Source organism: Cetorhinus maximus, chromosome 25, assembly GCF_964194155.1.
Source record: "Cetorhinus maximus chromosome 25, sCetMax3.hap1.1, whole genome shotgun sequence".
In the NCBI taxonomy this organism is placed as follows: domain Eukaryota; kingdom Metazoa; phylum Chordata; class Chondrichthyes; order Lamniformes; family Cetorhinidae; genus Cetorhinus; species Cetorhinus maximus.
This window is the reverse complement of record NC_135903.1, coordinates 9,526,926-9,547,189: the sequence shown is the minus strand read 5'-3', so window position 1 is coordinate 9,547,189 and position 20,264 is coordinate 9,526,926. Positions and strand designations below refer to the sequence as shown.

The 20,264-nt window shown below is 42.6% G+C and overlaps 1 protein-coding gene across 3 annotated transcripts in view; it reads left to right on the top strand.

Moving 5' to 3' along the window:
- arhgap23a (Rho GTPase activating protein 23a) overlaps window positions 1-20,264 on the top strand; it is a 501,306-nt gene that overhangs the window by 147,286 nt on the left and 333,756 nt on the right. The window contains exon 1 of one of the 3 annotated variants that reach the window (XM_078529390.1): window positions 8,958-9,139. The exons of the other annotated variants lie outside the window; for them this stretch is intronic. Coding sequence (XP_078385516.1) covers window positions 9,086-9,139 — 54 coding nt within the window. The 5' untranslated portion in view covers window positions 8,958-9,085. Of the gene's footprint in view, window positions 1-8,957; window positions 9,140-20,264 lie in introns of those variants that run through there. 3 annotated transcript variants of the gene reach the window in all.

Genomic DNA, 20,264 nt, shown 5'->3' with positions numbered 1-20,264 from the left:
GATCAGCCATGATCATATTGAATGGCGGAGCAGACTCAAATGAGCATTTTTTTTTCTATGTTTCTATGGCAGCTTTCCTTCTCTATAAGACATAGGTTTTTAGGACCGTCAATAGTTGTTTCATGGTCAGCATTGCTGAGACTAGTTTTATGTTCCAGCTTTATTAATTGAATTTAAATTCCACCACCTGCCATCATTGGATTTGAACCCATGCCCCCTGGGCATTAGTCTGGGCCTCTGGATTACCAATCCAGTGATATTACCACTATGCCACCATTTCACCCTGAACAATATCAAACTATGTTAGTATTGGGTTTAAAGCTATTGTGTTGTGCTAGTAATATTGATCATTACTTCATTTTGAGTAGACTGGAGTTTGAGTCGGTTTGTTGGGATTGAGTCTTTTGACAATTTGATGCCCAGTTGAGAGCTAGCTGTCACATTAATTCTAATGTATGATTCATAAAGCTTAAGAAATGCTCTGACTGGAACATGAACTGTTAATTCTTTCTGGGATGTTGGAATCCCAGTAGCACCTGTTTAGTATCATAATCAAAATTAATGTTCAAAAAGTTAGCAATTATTAGAACTTACAACAAAATACTGCATTAAACATAATTTTTGTTTTTTTCTTTTTGAAACGGACAAATCGGAGAATCAGTTAAACCAACATCATTTGCAATGATTTAGTTAGAGTGTAACATTCAGGTTTTCAACATGATTCATCCATATTTCAGTGCACACTGTTTTACTGTATTAAATTATGGCACATGGGTGTTGGGTTGGTTTTAGAAGCTAAAATTAAGGTAGGTATATTGTTTTAACCACTACCCTGCTTAGTCCATACAGTGCATTCAGAGAAATTAATTCAAAGGATTAATACACATTCTCTTAATTAAGCAAAACTAGCAAAAATATCAAAACTACAAGAAAATATTAATTATTTTTAAAATTTGTTGCCACCACTGTACAAAGATCAGCATTTGATTAAGTACATTATATAATGAGTTTGAAATTGCAGGAGACCATGGTTTGACCTGGGGGACTTCTCCGCCAGCTCTGTTTAGAGTCAAACTGCATCATTGGCAGTAGCTAAAATGTCACGTTTTATCCCGATTTCAAAATGTGAATGTCGTGATTGAACTAAATTGAAAGGAAAATGATTATGTAACACTATTTCATAAATCAAATTTTATTTGTTCAGGACATGCATTTTACTATGTATGCAATATAGATTATGCAGTTTCTCTCTCTGTTCTGTTCTGCTCTGTCCTGTCCAAAGCAGTTGGGCAAAATTTATTTGGGGAGGAAAGGGAGATTGTAAGTCAGGTTGCAAGGCCAGAGGGCTTTAGGGTAAAGGAGAAAGAGGATGGTAAAAATGGCAGTTTTGAAAGGAAGGAAGGGAGACGATATCTGATGAGAATCAATGGCCTGAATCAATGGCCTGGCTCGTCGTGCGCACACAATTGGTGGGCCTGGAAGCGAACGCGAAATGTGCTTCCTGCCACAATCGGCCCCCAACCACAATTTCATGCTGGCTGGCCAATTAATGGGCAGCCAGTGTGAAATGTGCCCTGAGAAAAGTTCGGCGCTGTCAGGGGGTGGCAGGAAGAGGATGGGCACCGAGAATAGTGAGGGTGTGAGTGGCATTTCTAGTGAGCTCCCTGAAGGCAGACAGCTACAGTGGAGCTGCATCAGGGAGCACCAGACCTGTACAAATTAAATAATAAGAAAAAAAAAGCAGCGAACTGTTTATGCAGCACATTCAAGCACCTGACAGTAGAACTCAAAAAACCTCAGTCACCAGACATCTCCTTTTATTATATTTCACCCCGGACATTTCATCCCACCTTGGATCGAGGTTGTAGCAAAAACGTGAAGCCTGCCACACTGGTCTGTTCGCCAACCATAAAAGTGGACGGGCCATGTAAAATCGCTTTCAGTTGACTCCTTAATGGGGTTAATTGCCCACTTAATTGTCGGTGGGCGTGCTTCTGAGTGCCGTGTCTGCTGAGCGAAATATCATGTGAGTGCACGATGACGTTGGGACACGCCCCTGACATCTCATGTGATTTCATGCTCTGTCGGGTTGGGCGTGCGCCTGCTCAAACAACTAAAATTCTGGCCTGTGATTTGCAGTATTATCTTGTAAGGGGACCAGTAAGGAAATTGAATGATCAGTAATCTCAACGATGAGATAAGCTCAGTGTGAGAAATGGAAATGAGAGGAACAAGTTCAGGGCTATAGGGAAGCGGGGAGTCTGGGGCTGGATTTGGCTCAGTGGGATGGGGGAAGAAGCAGCAGAACAACTGAATGGATGGTCTCAATTTTACTGAGTCCCTTGGAAGTGAGGCTAAAAATGGGATTTTAGGGATGTGGTTGATAATGGAGTAAAGAAGCCTGGGGTTGGGGTGTGCAACCTTTGTGGTCCAGGATGATCTACAATGTTGCTCATGGCTCTGCGATAACAAAAATAATCATGCATAGGCTGTTGTTTTAAATTCACGGTTTATGACATTACAACCATAGAGTCATTCAGCACAACAGGTTGTTGGGCCCATCGTGCCTGGGCTGGCTCTTTTGAAAGACCTTTTCAATATTTATCCAATTCTCTTTTTGAAAATTACTATTGAATATATTTCTACTATACTTTCAGGTTGTACATTATAAATCATAACAACTGGATGCATAAAAAACTTCTTCTCATTTTCCTCTTGAATATTTTTTGACAATGACCTTAAGTTTTTGTCCTTTGGTAACCACCCTCCTACCAGTGGAAAAAGTTTCTCCCTATTGACTGTCCAATCCACATAATTTTGTACACCCTTTTTAGATGCCTTCTTGTTCTTCTCCATTCTAGGGAGAACAATCCCAGCTTATTTTCTCTTTCCACATAACTGAAGTCCGTCATCCCTATGTACCATTCTGCTAACTCTCCTTTGCAACTTTTCAAAGGCCTTGATATCCTTCCTCAAATGTGGTGCACAGATTGAGATAATGTATCCGAGGCTGACAGTGATTTATAAAGGTTTACCATAACTTCACTATATTTGTAATCCATGCCTCTATTTATGAAGCCAAGGTACATGTATGCTTTTCGTTGACAGATTTATCAACTTTTCCTGTCACTTCCAAATATTTGTGTGTTTGTATCAAGCAGGTGGAGATAATACTGATTTTAATTGAATCAATTTTTCTTTAAAGTGGTAGAACTCGATCTTTGTAGTTTACTACAATTGAAAGGTTTAAATAGCATTTTTAAACCTTATTTGAATTTGGTACTTATGGGTCGTTTACTTTAAGAGCAATGTGAGATATGATTCAAAATCTATGTGCAGCAACTTGAGGGAACACCCAGTGAGTAATGCAGCAGAGCAAAATCAGGAACTTACATCAAATGTATCCTGAAACCAAAAATGAATAGGTGTAAATAGAAAATGATTGTTTTGTGTACTGAATAGATATTGTGATAGATATTTACTGTACTTGGGGCTTGGTATATTCAGATTTAGCTATTAAAAATAGATTTATATATCTAGATTGTGGAATGTGATGCTTAGGGCAGATGGAACTGAGCTGATGTCATCGTGTGATACCAGAAGAGTTTGACCTATTTTTATTCAGTATGCTGTTCCCTAGAGTTCTGTATATTTTGGACCTTTATTGCAAATGTGCTGTTAGGTGCTTTAAGTAATGTAGCTTTATGTTGGCATTTGAAATGCATTTACGTAAGCTGACTGAAGTCCAATGGATTATGCGAGAGAAAAAACTTAGCATTCTACACTTTGCTATTACTAACAGTGGATGGAATTAAATAAAGTTTAAGTAAATGTTTTGACATATGTTTATTACAAATATTGTTTTATATTTCATTCAAAGCTTTGAAAATACAGAATAAAATCTGTGAACTACCCTACGTTGGTATGTTCTTAAGCAAAAGAGTGACTCACTCCAAGAAAACAAGTCTTATTGTGGGGGCGGCATTTAATGCAGGCAGTGGGATTTTCGCCATCTGGCTGGAGAGCGGAGAGAGCCCTGCACTGCCTCCCTTGAGGAAAGTCTGCCATATCGTGTTTCTCAGGTACTTAAGTGGCCAGCGGCAGGCCTTCCTCAGGATCAAGGACCCCAGGGTGAAAATCCCGCTCCTGTTTGCTGCTGGCCAGTTGGAAGCTGGCAGCTATCCATTGCAGGTAGCACGACCGTGGTAGCAGCCAGCAATGCATCCAGGAGAGTGGGGAGCCTGCAAGCAAACTCAACAGGGTCGGGCTTCCCGAGAGCGACCCCCGCCTGCGGCTGGTTGAAGCACACCAATGGTGGGATGAGACTCTTGAGTGGTGTTAATTTACCACTTAAGGGCCTCAATTGGCAGCAGGCCTGGAAGGCCATTGATGAGCCTTCCTGCCCCAGATTTAATTGGGCAGAGGCACCCATCTCACCCACCACCTGATTTATATGGCCCTCTACCTTCAAACTCACTTAAGGGAATGGCATTGAATTTCACCCTGTGAAGTTTTGTAATAGACCACTGAGACCCAGTTTAGTACCAATGAAGTTAGAACTGAAGTATTACATGTGCATTGTTCTTTCGCTCAGAGCCCATTTGAAAAAAAGATAGTTCTGTTTATGTTAACTTTGGAATTTTACCAGCCCGATGATAATAGGCTTATAGCAGGTGCTTGGAGGTCGAGGGCAGTAAAATGGTGGAGGAACATGTTGGAGCGGATCCCTGACATCTTTCTGCTGCCGGCCAAATTTCCCTGGCCCTGGGGAGGTTGATCAGTGGGATTGATACCGTGCAAGCCAGTGGCAGGCAGCCGTTTGAGATTGTGTAAACAGCCAGTTGACCACCATGATTATACACAGGTTTTACCATTTTCCATGGGGTGTACCGGGTGCAGAGTGTTAGCAGCTTGCCCTCTCGAGGGAGTTGAGGGCTGACCAGCAGTGTTGACTAAAATTAATAGCCGTTGATTCTGCTGTCATTACAAACAGGCAGGTGGCAAAGAATTGAAGGCTGTGACCTTTAGCGGGTTTGTAGAGTGTAAGGCCACAGGTGAGAACTGTTAGTAGAAGGGTGTTTCTTCGGTCTCCTAGAGCAAGTGCAGGCAATGCGAAGGGGAGAGCCATTGTGCAGTGAGGACTCCAAAGTTAAATGGGTGCTCTGCACTCAATTTTGACACCTACAATGAGGACAAGAGTGGAAGAAAGATGCTACATCAGCCACATGGAATGGTGCAGCCAGTGGGCAGAGGTGAATAATGGCATGATTCTGTGATTGGATGAGAGGGGACATAGGGGCTATAAGACAGTCTAATGTTCAAAGAAGGTGTTACCCTGCTCAGAGGGTCCACAGTTAAAAGCCTAGCTTTATGAAGATTTTGAAGCACTGTGCCTCCTAAGACTGCATTTGTCAAGACTGGTGGTTGCTGACCTATGTGAAATACTGGAGGAGTTGAGGTCACTGGGATGTGGTAGCCACCCATTGCCTGTGGCAGTGCGTGACCATTTTAGATATTGTCTGGAGACAATTGTGGGATCTCTCAGTCAGCAGCCTATTGCTGCATCAAGCAGGTGAAGGATGCCTTGTGCCAGAGGGCAGGGGAATGTATCAAGGTTTCTTACTGATCGGGCCAGTCAGGCTGAGAGGGAGATTGTACTTGGGATCAGGATTCCCTCAGGAACAGGACTGTCTACACTTGGCTATCAAGGCTCTCTGGAGCAGCCAAGGGTAATTTGTTAATAGGAAGGTTCCTCCAGCTATGTCTGAAGCTCCCAGGAAGCTGATATGACTCGTACAACCTGAGATATTTCGAGGTGCCTGAACTCTTCAGTCCATTTGAACCTCTTTGTGGAGAATCCTGGATGTCAAGACAAATCCATTAAAGACATGGCTGCTTACACCTGTGTGGAACCCCAATACAGGGGCAGGGGAAATGTTCAACCGTTGCCATGTAACTAGAAGGGCCACCATCAAACAAGCAATTGGGCTTCTGAAAATGTGGTTCCGATGCTTAAATCTGAGAGAGCACCACACACCCCATCAGAAGTCTCCGGCATCATAGTGGACTACTGTGTTCAATACAAGCTGATGAATCAGAGAGGAGCTGCATTGGAAACGGCGACTACATTGTGTGCGCCGTTGCCTCCTTCATGGAGGATGAGGGGGATGCTCATCGAGACCCAGTGGCCATTTGCTTATATGTCTGCAGGTGCCAATGACCATGGCTATTGATCTGTACAAAGACTACCTCATCTGACATGGAGGCATTCAGGAAATAAATTTCACCCAGTGACAGCTACTACATCCTTTCATGTAAAAGCTTCCAGGTGCTCCTATGTTATGCTCTCCTGGTACCTAGAGCTGATGTGGCAGCAGGCTGTTGGTCTTGATGCTCTGGTGCTTAAGGTGCCAGCAGTGGACAGCCCCTCTGTGTGACTGAGTCCTAGAAGGGTTGGGCACAGATTGTGCCATCTTCAGGGGTCGCCACTGTCCTTGGGGCTTCATGCAATGTTCTTGTCACCCTCAAAGGGGCTGAGGCTCTGCCCTCAGCATGCCTTGAGAAAAGCCCCAGTAACCTTCAGACATCCACTTTTCGAGCCCCACCTGCATGCTCCAGCTTATCTGGAAATGGGCCCATGTGTCTCTGGGCCAGTGTTCAACACTGCTGATGTATGAGGCTATACTGTGGTGGCTGCCAGACATTTCCTGCATCCGTTTGGTCTGCTGCAATGTGGCTCTTCATGTTGCCACTCTCTGTGGTAATTCACTCATATGTCACTCATGGTCATTGACAGACTCCTCCATCACACACACATGGGAGCAAACAGCCTCTGGGAACTCTGACAGATGTCCGCATGTTTACGCTGCTGCTCCAGTGTCTCCTACTTCAATAATGACTCCCAAGACCTGGCAACTGCTGGAAGCTGACCATTGCTAGGACTTTCCTCAATACTCCAATGGGGCTGGCAGAAGCTATTGTTGTCTCTGCCACCTACTCCTGTGCATCTGCAGTGTGCTGACCAGCTGGTGCCATCCACTCTTAAAGCATGTCAGTGCCCACTGACTTCAGAATCTATGCTAGTGGAGGTCCGGCTGTACTGATGCAACACTGTCTCCTCAGGTGGTGGCTCCTCTTTCATAGTTCAGATGCTATTGTTGGCACTGCATCCACCACTAGCCCTGCTTGAGAGGCAGGAATGCTGTTGACTTCAGCAGCCACCCCAATCCCCCTTTCTGTCTTTGATGTTGAGCTTCCTGTGGTCAAGGCCACAAAGGCACCAATGATAATACTCGTCAGACAGAAGGTTTGGTGCCCGTGACCATTTCCTTGCTCTCAACCCCGTACTTCCCTTTCTGACAGGCTGGCCTGTTGCAACCCATCCAATCTCCATCGTGTGCTCCTCCATCTATGTGACTACAAGGGTGAATGGAACACCACCTCCCGTGCATTTCCCCTCCTTAGCATTGAGTGTGCTTCTCCTACAATGACAGAAATACAGATTGTCACATTTGTCTCATGGCCCAGCAGTGCTCTTCAGACTGTGCTACTTTAAATGTCCATCATCCCACCACCTGGAGGCCAGCTGCAAGGGGCCATTCACCCTTGTCACAGCAATGAGCGCCTCTGACTGACCATGGTTCTCCGATGTGAGGCCGCTCTGTGGTTCATTGTGTATGGTGGTCCTTGGTCATTCCCTTTGCCTGGTTCGACCACCTTGCTTCACATTTCAGTGATGTCATATAAGACAAGCATGGCTGCCATTTTGCCATCATGCATGCCACTCACCTTGCCAGACTGCAAGGTCATTGAATCGCTTCTGGCACTGGACCCATGTTGGTGCAACTACCCCACAGCTGCTAACTTCCTTGGACACCTCTAACCATGCTGCCTTCATCAGGCTTACTAGCCTTCTCCTCCTGTTTACTGGGAACAGAACCTCTCTCTGCTTGCTCACTGTTGCTGGAGCTTTTCGAGAGACATCGCTGAAACATGGCACCTTTCTCTCACTCTTGTCATTTCTCCACAGGCTCACTCCTGCTGCACCCCTTCCTCCATCCTCTATGTGCAGCTTGTTTGGAGACTGGTCTTTAAAATATGGCGCCAGTAAACTATCTGACAGCACTCTCCGGTCAGGCACCTGTTATTGGTTGGCTCCCCTGACAGCCAGACTCTAACTGGCCACAGATCGAAAGATTCCTGGTGGAGTCCTGCCACCTGCCCATGCGGCTGCTTGACCCTCAAATGACTCCAGTGTCAGGACAGTGACTAGGTTGGTAAAGTGCAGCCCGTTGTTTCCGACGTATAACGCAAACGTTTGTTGAAATCATCTCAATAAAGATCATTAATAGCTTTGTGTTTCTATAGTAAAAGGCAATTTTTAGCAAGTTTTGTTTCTCTCTCCAAGTTTTCTGTTACTTCCAGTCATATACTTTCATCAGAGGCAGATTCAGAGGTTTTATACTCCAGGTTTGAATATGAACCTTTTGAGGTGACATGATTTCAATGTATTTATTTTCTATTAGGTTGCCTGCACTCTCTTTTGTACTGTGCAGACAGGATTTGGGTGCAGTCTCTAGTCCATGTGCTGTTCTAGCGTTTCCGTCACATGCTTCCCCTGTCAGTTGGAATGTTTACTGGCAGGGAGCCTCCCCCTCTTCCCACTCTGGACTGTTGTTTAAATCACAGCTGTAATGTTTTCGATCTGATTTAGAAAAAAGAGACGAGATCCAGCAAACATCACTGTTTTCTGTAAATAAGAGAAGCCTAAAAGGGACAAAAGTAGTAATATGCTACTCTACAAATTTGTTTTACTTGCTTAATGTATTGAATGTTTTTCTGCGTCTACTGTAATGCTCTGACAGATTCCCTGGTGCAGAGTACTGGAAGTTGATTCTGCTTTCCCCTTTGGCTGTGGACAGGATGATAATTAGAAGACCAATGCATGCTCTTCCGCAGAGCAGATAGGCGGCTTTAGCCTGGGGAGGGGGGAGGCTACTAACTGCAAGTTAAGAGCTGAGCTGGGATATAGATTTGTGTGGCTTTTTACTACATTCTGAAAACTCGGAGGCACACCATCTCACAGATGAATGGCGTGGCTTTCTGTCTCGTTGGAATTCCACCCTATGTGGAGGCACAAGTAAGTATGAAGTAGAGAACATAGAGACAGGCGTCTGCATAGTCTAAATTGAGGCTACAGTATTTCCTTTTAATTATAATGCATTTGTGACTAAGAGGATTAACATATAGGAACACAAGGCCTTTGAGGTAGAACATGAGCAGGAAAACTAAGGGCAAATTGATTTAAGGCTCTGACATGGCATTAAATAAATGTCGCCATCCTCATAGATTTTGATGACCGAGCCTTGTCTTGCTTTAAATTTTTGCTTTTTGGCATTTATGTTCTTGTTTTACGATCTGTTGCTGTTTAATGTTTTGTTCTGTTTTAATGGTTTCAGTAAGTATTGGTATGGTAGTGATGTTTTCTGGTTATGAGTGGGAGCAAGCGCAGCCATGTCAAGTTATTTAAAATCACCAGTGCCTTTCTCTTGGAACAATGCTGCTTTGTAATATGCACTAGATCAGAGTTCAAGCCTTTTCTTGTTCCTCCTCTGTATTCAGAGTTAAAAGAGCAGAAAACAAAACCACGTGTTTTGTGACAGGAATCGACATTCTTTAATTGCTTTTTCCTTGAAATATTAGTTCACAAGTACAGTTACTTCAAATTGCTGCAATATGAATAACAAACTAGAAATTCTGCAATGGGTTTACGAGAGTTTTCACTGATTAAAGTGAAGACCTCAAAGAAATATACTGTCTGCATTGTTTTTTAACCTTGAAGAATGTTTAGCCAAATGTAACAGAAGTAGTTCATTTGGGATTAATGATCAGTATGTTTTGAAACTTTGCAATTGACCTAAAGCACTAAAAATTATCATTATTTGCTTTGTAATATGTTTTATTTAGAAGAAAGGGTTTTGGGTTTATAAATATTGTGGCAATTTTGTTGATGGTTTGTGTGAGTATTTTCTTTTCTCTGAAAATCATATTTGTGAAAATCATTTTTCCTTTCATCTTGTATCTAATTAATGTACATGGATGTGCTAAGTAAATTTAACCAGGTATTATGGGGTTAAATATCATTTGCCTGAGTCAGAAGGTAGAAAGCAAACTCTTATGATGTAAATGAGACCTACCTTACTCAAAAATTGAATAATGACAAATGCATGAACTGCAAGTCAGTATATTCTTCATTAGTCTTGATTATATTCTGAATGATATGACTTGTTTCAAGTGTTTTCCAATGCCTCGCACTTTTTAACTTGTGTCAGCATTTCTTGTGAAGAGTGCATCTGTTTGCCCTAGATAAGTAACCATTTGGATCCTTGAATTTCCTGTAATTGTGAATGTTTTTGTCTTTTGAGGACTCTTCCCATTAAGATTTTACTCCACTCAGCACCTGTGGCCAAGAGGCTAGGTGGGTCACCTGCTCCAAATTCTGCTGATTAGAACTGGCTTCTGTGAGGTGTACAAAAGTGGCAAGGGAGTAACACTTTTTAACCATCATCCCATGCTGACTTGTTTGGCTTAGTACCTTGCTGCCCCCTCCCATCCTAGTAATAAGCCCAAGGCTAGGAAATTACGTGTTGGGGACTGAAACCTTTGCTCTTACTTGCCACCATATGTTGACGACATCAACTTGCTACGCCACTTGCGCCACTTCATGTAATGATAAATAGTTGATCCACCGTGCTTGTAATCTATGAAACTTTGTACTAGCCCTGTTTAGAGCTTTGAACTTTTTTTCTTACAGTAGAAACATCTGATGTGGCAGCTAAATGCAGAGGAATAAAATGCCAAATGTTCAGATCAAAGTTGTCTGCAAAACAAGCAAAGTTGTATATCCTGAATAAATAATCAAAGTTCCATAGTGAATCATGTCTGTAGAGATCTTGTACATATGTTTATGTACTGCTTTAAAGTGTAAATCTGGCTTTTTTAAGCTCTTTTAAATAGGTGCAGGTATATTATGTTGGTTTTGAAGGTATTAAAATTGTGTGCTTATATACCAGAGATTCTGTACATGTTATTAACTGTGGATGGATGTAGATAATGTCAAAAGATGACTTCATTTCTCAAGTCTTTGAAGTTCTAATGGTCTGTCTAGCCAATATCCCCATATGGTAAAAATTATTCTTAAAGTTCATTAGAGAGGTGTCTGGGTCTGTTAAAATCCAAGTATTAACTGGGCACAGATGAAAATTTTAAGAAATGTTATGGCCTGAATTTTTCGGATGGCAGGGTCTCCCTTCACGCCATCTGAAGAGTCCCCCGCTGACTCAGAGTGCTCTGTCGCCATTTCACGCTTGAATGAGTGTTAAGTGGCTACAGGCGGGACTTCCGCCCCTCACTCCGGTGGAAGTCACGCCTTAGAGGTCTGCCAGTCAACCTGATTGGCTGGCAGCTCTCCAGTCCCTGCAGCAACAAGAGTTGCAATAGTAGACTGAAGAGGAAGTGCACCAACATGCCTGAGCCTAAGTCCTGGGAACGCAGGACAAGGTATGTTTAAGGGGCCCCTAGGCAGGGAGGTTAGGGAAGGCCTGGCGGGGGTGGGGGTGGTGTAAAAGGGGTGATCAGGGTGTGGGGGGAAAGGCCGGGGGGAGGGAGGCCCAGTGGCCACTGGACCTAAGGTGGGGGGGCACTCGCAGTCAGAAGGGGGCTTCTGATGGAGGTGCCCGAGATCTAGGCCCATTCTTTTTCGGGCTCATCTCACACCAGGTAAATCCTCCCACCAGCCTAAAAATTGATGCTGGGTGGGAAATGGCCCTTAAGTGACCATCAATTGGCCACTTAAGTGTCTCAACTGGACAAAGGGCATGCTTCCCGCCTAAGGCCTTGCCCAGCTCAGCATAATATCACCATGAGGTCAGGGTGGGTGGGAACCATGGGCGGGAACCCAGAGGGAATCCCGTTCCTTCAATTTCAATTTCTTCCTCCCCCCACCCACGGTCTAAAAATCCGCCAGCGGGGCAGTGTGAAATTCTGGCCCATATTTTACATTTAATTTTTTTTTTTGCAAAAAAGCATTTGAGTGTATTCTGTATACATATTTTTTAATCCCATTGACTCTGGGGCTCCTTGGACATCTCCTTGAATTGTCAAAGAATGTTCAGCATATACTGGAGCCTCTCATTGGGTAATAGCATTTATATTACACATGCAGCCTCTAGCTGCAGTGGTTTAAGGATATTGCTTGTAAGTGTTGGAACTACATTCATCTGTTTGTGTACATGTTACCTCCATATCTTTTTTTATTCATTTACGGGATGTGGGCGCTGCTGGCTAGGCGAGCATTTATTGCCCATTCCTAACTGCCCTTGAGAAGATGGTGGTGAGCTGTCTTTTTGAACCGTTGCAGTCCATGTGATGTAGGTACACCTATGGTGCTGTTAGGGAGGGAGTCCCAGGATTTTGACCCAGTGACAGTGAAGGAATGGTGATAAAGTTCCAAGTCAGTATGGTGAGTGGCTTTGAGGGGAACTTGCAGGTGGTGGTGTTCCAATTTACCCTTTGTCCTTCTAGATGGTAGCGGTCGTTGGTTTGAAGGTGCTGCCTAAGGAGTGTTGGTGAGTTTCTGCAGTGCATCTTGTAGATGGTACACACTGCTGCCACTGTTTGTCAGTGGTGCAAGGAGTGAATGTTTGTTGATGGGGTGCCAATCAAGTGGGCTGCTTTGTCCTGGATGGTGACAAGCTTCTTGAGTGTTGTGGGAGCTGCATTCATCCAGGCAATTGGAGAGTATTCCATCACACTCCTGACTTGTGCCTTGTAGATAGTGGACAGGCTTTGGGGAGTCAGGAGGTGAGTTACTCACTGCAGGATTCCTAGCCTCTGACCTGCTCTTGTAGCCACAGTATTTTATATGACTAGTCCAGTTCAGTTTCTGGCCAATGGCAACCCCCACGATGTTGATAGAGGGAGATTCAGCGATAGTAATGCCTTTGAATATCAAGGGATGATGGTTAGATTCTTTCTTGTTGGAGATGGTCATTGACTGGCACTTGTGTGGCATGAATGTTAATTGTCACTTGTCAACCCAAGCCTGGATATTGTCCAGGTCTTGCTGCATTTGGACATTGACTGCTTCAGTGTCTGAGGAGTCACAAATTGAACATTGTGCAATCACCAGTGAACATCACCACTTCTGATCTTATGATGAATGGAAGGATGTCCAATCTCTCTACACCTTTATCTCCCACCATGATGGTCTGTGGCTCTCTGTTTGTTCCTTGAACGGAGGCCCAACCATTCCCTGCTACCTGGGTGAGTTTGTTCTCATGTTGAACAACTTCTCCTTTAACTCTGTTCACTTACTCCAAACAAAAGGTATTGCTTTGGCTACCCAGATGGATCCTAGCTTTGTCTGCCTTTTTGTGCCTTTGCGGAACATTCCTTGCTCCGTCCTATTAAGGCCCACTCCCTTACCTCTTTTTTTGGTATATTGCTGACTGAATCGGTGCTATTTCCTGTTCTCACCTTGAACTGGAAAGTTTCATAAACTTTGCTTGGTGGTGGCATAGTGGTATTGTCACTGGACTAGTATTCCAGAGACCCAAGGTAATGCTCTGGGGACCTGGGTTCGAATCCCACCATGGCAGATGGTGAAATTTGGATTCAATATATAAAAAAAAAATCTGTAATTGAAAGTCTGATGATATCCATGAAACCATTGCCAATTGTCCGAAAAACCCAATTAGTTCACTAATATCCTTTAGGGAAGGAAATCTGCAGTCCTTACCCGGTCTGGCCTACATGTGACTCCAGACCCGCAGCAATGTGGTTGATTCTTAAATGCCCTCTGAATTAGGGATGGGCAATAAATGCTGGCCTAGCCAGCGATGCCCACATCCCTTGAATGAATAATAAAAATATTTCTCTCGCCTTCATATCGTCCATTTCTGGCTCATCCCTTCCTTTCTTTGACTTACCAGCCTATCCCTGGAAATGTAGACAATTAACAAATATTCACCAACTCCAATGATGCCCATAGCTACTTTGACTACACTTCCTCATAGTCTGCTTCCTTTAAATATTCCATTGTATGCTCCCACTTTTGCCATCTCCATTGTATCAGTTCTGATGATGCAGTCTTCAAAACCAGCGCTTCTGATGTGTCTCTGTTTCCTCAACCAAGGACTCCCCACCCCCGCCACTGTGGTTGACTGGGCCCTTAACTGCCTGTCCCATTTTCTGTACTTCTGGTCTCAGCCCTTCTCTTCCTTGTCAGAACCATGATAGAGTTTCCCTTGACCCCTCTACCCCAACAGCCTCTGTATTCAAAGGACCATCCTTCAGCGTATCTGCCAGCCCTGGCGTGACACCACTATCAAACACATCTTTCCCTTCCATTGCATTTCAGTGTTTTGAAAAGATCGTTCCCTTCATAACACCTTTGTCCACTCCTCAACCACTTTGGCACCACCTCCCCTCCCCATGGCAGCTTTCCATGCGAGCACAGGCATTGCTACACCTGCCTTTTACCTTCTCCTTCCTCACTCAAACACTCCTTCCAGGTGAAACAAGGATTTATATTACTTTCAATTTAGTGTACTATATTCACTGCTCACAATGTAGTCTGTTGAACACTGGGAAGACCATATGGAGATTGGGTGACCACTTTGTGGAACTTCTCTGTTTAGTCTGCAAGCATAACCCTGAACTTCTGGTTGCTTGTCATTTTAATTTACCATCTTGCTCCCACCCTGACCTCTTTGTCCTCGGCCTTCTGCAGTGTTTCAATGAAGCTCACTGCAAGGTCAAAGAACAGCACCTCATTTTTTGATTAGGCATTTGCAATCTTCTGTACTCAACATTGAATTCAATAATTTCAGATCGTAACCTCTGCACCCAATTTGCTTTTTTCTTTCCTATTGTTTTTTACTCTTGTTTTCTCATGTTTTGCTTTTGAAGAGCAGCTGTTCATCACACCTCCACTGGACATTTTTTTTTGTTCTGTTCCATTATCACTCCCTCTGGCTTTGTACCACCAACCCTTTGGTCATTTCATGTCTCCTGCCTCCTACCCGATCACAGACCTTCCCTTTTCTTTTTCCCACCTTCCTCCCTTTTACCTGCTTCCAACCTATTACTGTTCATTTCTAACCTTTCTCAGTCCTGATGAAAGATCATCAGCCTGAAACATTAATCTGATTCTCCACAGATGCTGTGTGACCTGCTGAGTTTTTGTAGCATTTTCTGTTTCTACTTCAGATTTCCAGCATCTGCGATTTGCTTTTTTGATTCTCCATAATCAATTATTTTGAGTAGATGTACCTGCTTCAACATAAGACTAGTTCTGCCATATAACTCATTGCCATCTCTGATTATGTATTTCATACCCTATTCTCCCCAGCACCAGTGTCTACATCCCACACTCTGTCTACCCCATGGAGGCATAGGTGAAGATAACCTCTCCAGCACTGGGAAGCAACTAAAGCTATCTTGGGACTGTATATTATTATCCGCTCCTTCATCAAAAACATATAGCAATGCAAAACTAGAAAGACCAGGAACCACAAAGTTGCAAGCCTAGCATGAAAGGCAGCAACTGAGATCAATGAATGTAGCCAACCGACACAAACTATTGCTGGATAAACAGCCACCTACAGCTTGCACTTATTGGCCTTATTTGGGGTTCTAATGTAAGGCTGAAACCACCCTATTTAAGCAACAACACTATTGGCCTGAAAAGAAGCCTGTGTCTCACTCAGAGGGCCTATCAATCTTTTCCTCTCTGGTGCTATGGAGAATTTCTGTACACATTTACCAGAGGTGAATTCAGCTGGGATAAAAAAGACTTCTTCAGGCTAGGCCACTTCCTTGATCGTGGCTAAAGTTAGCTTTGTCAAAGATCTGATATACAAATTGCACCATGCCAAACGTAAATAGTACTCGAGGACCTGGCCACACTTCAAATGTGAGCAAGCCCCACTGAAACTGTACCTCCAGCCCCAACAAGCATCTATAGCTTCACCCCATGCTTCATGTTTGCCATCAATTTAAAAAGCCTGGGAACAAGACTGGGCCAAGATGAAAGCAGAGGAAAAATGGAAAGACTTGTATCTCACCCAGATATACAAATTGTATTCATCTGTTCCAACTGTTCATTTATGATAGTCGCTTGGTAGTACAGAACTTGAGTATTGCTGAAAAAAGAGGCATGCTGTCGAAGTTTTTCATCTTGTACTCATCAGGACAGACTCAAGAATGCCAAATTTCAAAGGGAACAACAATTTATATTGCATGAGAAAAGGGGTGCTGATTGGTTGGCAAGTCAACTCTGGTTCAGACATTGCCATGGCAAATACATCAGGGAGCTATTTTCTCCCATGCTTTTTTTAATTAAAAAAAAGTGCAATGTCTGGACATATTCCTTTTGCCTGCAGAGGACAGGTGCCTGCATAAGTAGCTTCTGGCAAGTATAAATAAGCTACATTGTAAGCCTGACTGATTTTAAATTGGTTGTTACTGTAATTCTTCAGCAAGTGCTGTCCAATCGTAGAATTGCATCTAATGTTTCCCTGTGGTGCATTTGCCATGGTAACATCTTGACCAATCAGAGCCAACTTGCCAACCACTCAGCACCCCTTTTTTTTATGCAGTATAAATTGCTGCCCCCTTTGGAATTTGGCATTCTTGCACTTGTCCTGATGAGCGCAAGATGAAAAATTTCGACAGCGTGCCTCTCTTTTCAGTAAGTTATGATAGTCTTAAGGTTTTCCAGGCTACTGAACATGACTGGAATGGTATGCATGTTTAACCCAAACCATTTCTTAGTTCTAAAGTAAATATGTGCATGTTACTCTCTTGATTAATTTTAGTCAAATAAAAGTTCCTATTATTATGGTTTATATTCTATTTGTACATCCCCAAATGTGTTGGAAATTGTGTTCGTACTCTGCTTTTAGAATTCCCTCATTAGTTTTCTTGCATATTATTTTTCAGTTTATGACATTGTATTTACTGACTGCCTTGTGACACTCTTACTGTATGCTTTTTATTTACAAATCTATATGCAGGATAGTATCAGTATAGAATGTCTGAGTTAGGGTTATGAGGAGTTCAGATAAATTCAAGGAGAATTTGTGTTGTGCATTTGTATGTTTCAATGCTCCTGGTAGTGATTATTTTGCTGCTGAACTATCAGTGGGAAAGGCAATTGTAGTTTGCTGCTTTGATAAACAGTTGTTAATGGCGATGGTTATTGAACCGAGTTTTCTGGCATTCATTTCACATTTAGTGTGTCTGCTCTTTTCTTACCTCTGGCTTGCTGTGTGAAAGGCTAGTGTTAAGGCATTCTGGAGGACTTTCAAATGGCCTGAAGGCTCACAGATGTTACTATTTTTAGTTTTCTTTTAAAAAGGTTGAACATTGATTGCCTCAGAGCTTTTGAAGTGTTATTGGAAACGTAATAATAATTTGAAAACCTATGTTCCTTGTTTGTTAAAAACTAAATTATTTACTCTCAATCATTAATCTTGACATTGTACCCTCCTAAGTGGAAGGGTCACTGAATTTTTAATTTTAAATTATATAAAATTTGATTCTGAGGACCATGAAATGGATGAAATTATAATATAGACCCAGAATTAGCTTTAAAACTTTATTATCATGAACCAGCATAATCTCAAAGCACTATTTTCATTTGTTCACTGGAGATTGCAGTTGGCAGACTTAAAAATTCAGAAAGTGCTGAAATACTAAATGGAGAAGAAAAAAGGTAGGCTGGACTAGATCTTTGAATCTTAATTTTCTGCTCTCCCCATCATTTTCTTAACTTCTTATTTCTTAATGTGGAATCTTGCCAGGGGACATTTTTACAGTTTCTAGTTGCTTTCCACTACTTCCCTCAGAGACTGTTCTTTGTGAGTCAGACTGGGGTGCAGCTGCCAAAATCAAGTGGCTTTCCAATGCCTACTATTTAATATCTATATACATAGTTCTGATGGACTGTTCAGATCTGTTAATCAGGGGCAGAAACCGTTACTACATCCCAACTGGGCTTGGCTGACTCAGAAGAGATGAGAATCAAAGCTGGGACTTTTTGGTATGATGTATTTTAAGAATACTTTTATATAAATGTCAACCATAAAGGAGAATAAAGAATGCCCTGCCATTGTTATAGCCTGTATAATAAATAAAGTCTGTGATAATAGCATTGCTAGATACTCTGGTGATGATTATAAACTTAGAAAGATAATCCAAACTCTGTCTTTTGTATTTGGACAGCAGTTTTGAATATAGTAGAGCATGATGGGATTAATGATTATGCTCACTATTACCTTCACAAGGGCAATTAGGGATGGACAATAAATGCCAGCAAGACTCGCATCCTATGAATGGATTTTTTAAAAAAGTGAATAAATATGATTGCAAAGAGTGTATTTCAGAGCTGTGGAATCTCAGTTAATAAAAATAAAGCCTGAGCAGTTTATGCCACTGAACATACTGCTATCAAATATTTCAGAATCAAGAATATATGATTTGTTTCTTTAGATCCAATATTAAAATCAGTATGCTTTACATTAGATTACAGTTCTTGAATTATATTAGAGTATCCTTATTAAATGGGGGAGTGGGATGTGGTGTGGATGGGGGACACTAATTCAAAATTGAGCTTGGGTTTCCCATTTGTGGGTTTGTCTGTCTTTTCCCCTCTTTTTTTTCTCTGCCACCCCTCATCTAGCACCCTGTCATTCTATACTGTGCAGTTAATGGCATTTCTTTTTTTAATCAACTTTCAGATGTATTTCTTCAGAAATTAACTGCCATAAAACATGTTTTTAATTGAATGAAAAGGAAAAGTTGACAATAGCAACTCCCACTATAGCACTGTCCAGATTGTATTTTTTGTTATTAAAGCAGAAATTGCTGGAAATACTCAGCAGGTCTGGCACCATCTATAGAGAGAGAAGCAGAGTTAACATTTCAGGTCGGTGATCCTTTGTCAGAACTGCATTCTTTGTTAGTTCCATTTCCATAGTCTAGAGTTGTAGGTAGTTGAGAAGGGAGATTCTTTTATAAAATCAGAAATTTGAGACTGTGGAACTTTGCCTATAGATAGAAGTTTTTTAAAAATTAATTCACGGGATATGGGCTTCGCTGGCTGGGCCAGTATTTATTGTCCATACCTAGTTGCTCTTGAGAAGGTGTTGGTGAGCTGCCTTCTTGAACCGCTGCAGTCCAAATGGTGTAGGTACATCCACAGTGCTGTTGGGAAGGGAGTTCCAGGATTTTGACCCAGCGACAGTGAAGGAACAGCAATATATTTCCAAGTCAGGATGGTGAGTGACTTGGAGGGGATCTTCCAGGTGATGGTGTTCCCATCTATTTGCTGCCCTTTGTCCTTCTAGGTGGTAGTGGCCGTGGGTTTGGAAGATGCTGTTTAAGGAGCCTTGGTGAATTCCTGCAGTGCATTTTGTAGATGGTACACACTGCTGCTACTGTCCGTTGGTGGTGGAGGGAGTGAATGTTTGTGGATGTGGTGCCAATCAAGCAGACTGCATTGTCCTGGATGGTGTCCAGCTTCTTGAGTGTTGTGGGAGCTGCACTCACCCAGGCAAGTGGGGAGTATTCCATCGCACTCTTGACTTGTGCCTTGTTGATCGTGGACAGGCTTTGGGAGGTCAGGAGGTGAGTTACTCGTCGCATGATTCCTAGCCTCTGACCTGCTCATGTAGCCACAGTATTTATATGGCTAGTCCAGTTCAGTTTCTGGTCAATAGTAACCCTCAAGATGTTGATAGTGGGTGATTCAGTGATGGTAATGCCATTGAACATCAAGGGGTGATGGTTGGATTCTCTCTTGTTGGAGATGGTGTTGCCTGCCACTTGTGTGGTGTGAACGTTACTTGCCACTTGTTGGCCCAAACCTGGATATTGTCCAGGTCTTGCTGCACTTGGACATGGACTTCTTCAGTATCTGAGGAATCGCGAATGGTACTGAACATTGTGCAATCATCAGTGAACATCCCCACTTCTGATGTTATGATGGAAGGGAGGTCATTGGTGAAGTAGATCAAGATGTTTGGGACTAGGACAATACCCTGAGGGACTCTTGCAGTGATGTCCTGGAGCTGAGATGACTGATCAGTTATATAATACACTTCAGTTATATAATATGTTGTCTTTCCATAGCCAGGTTATAGAAAATCATCTATTTTTATTATACCGAAGATCATTGTACACTTCTAGGTTGGAGAACT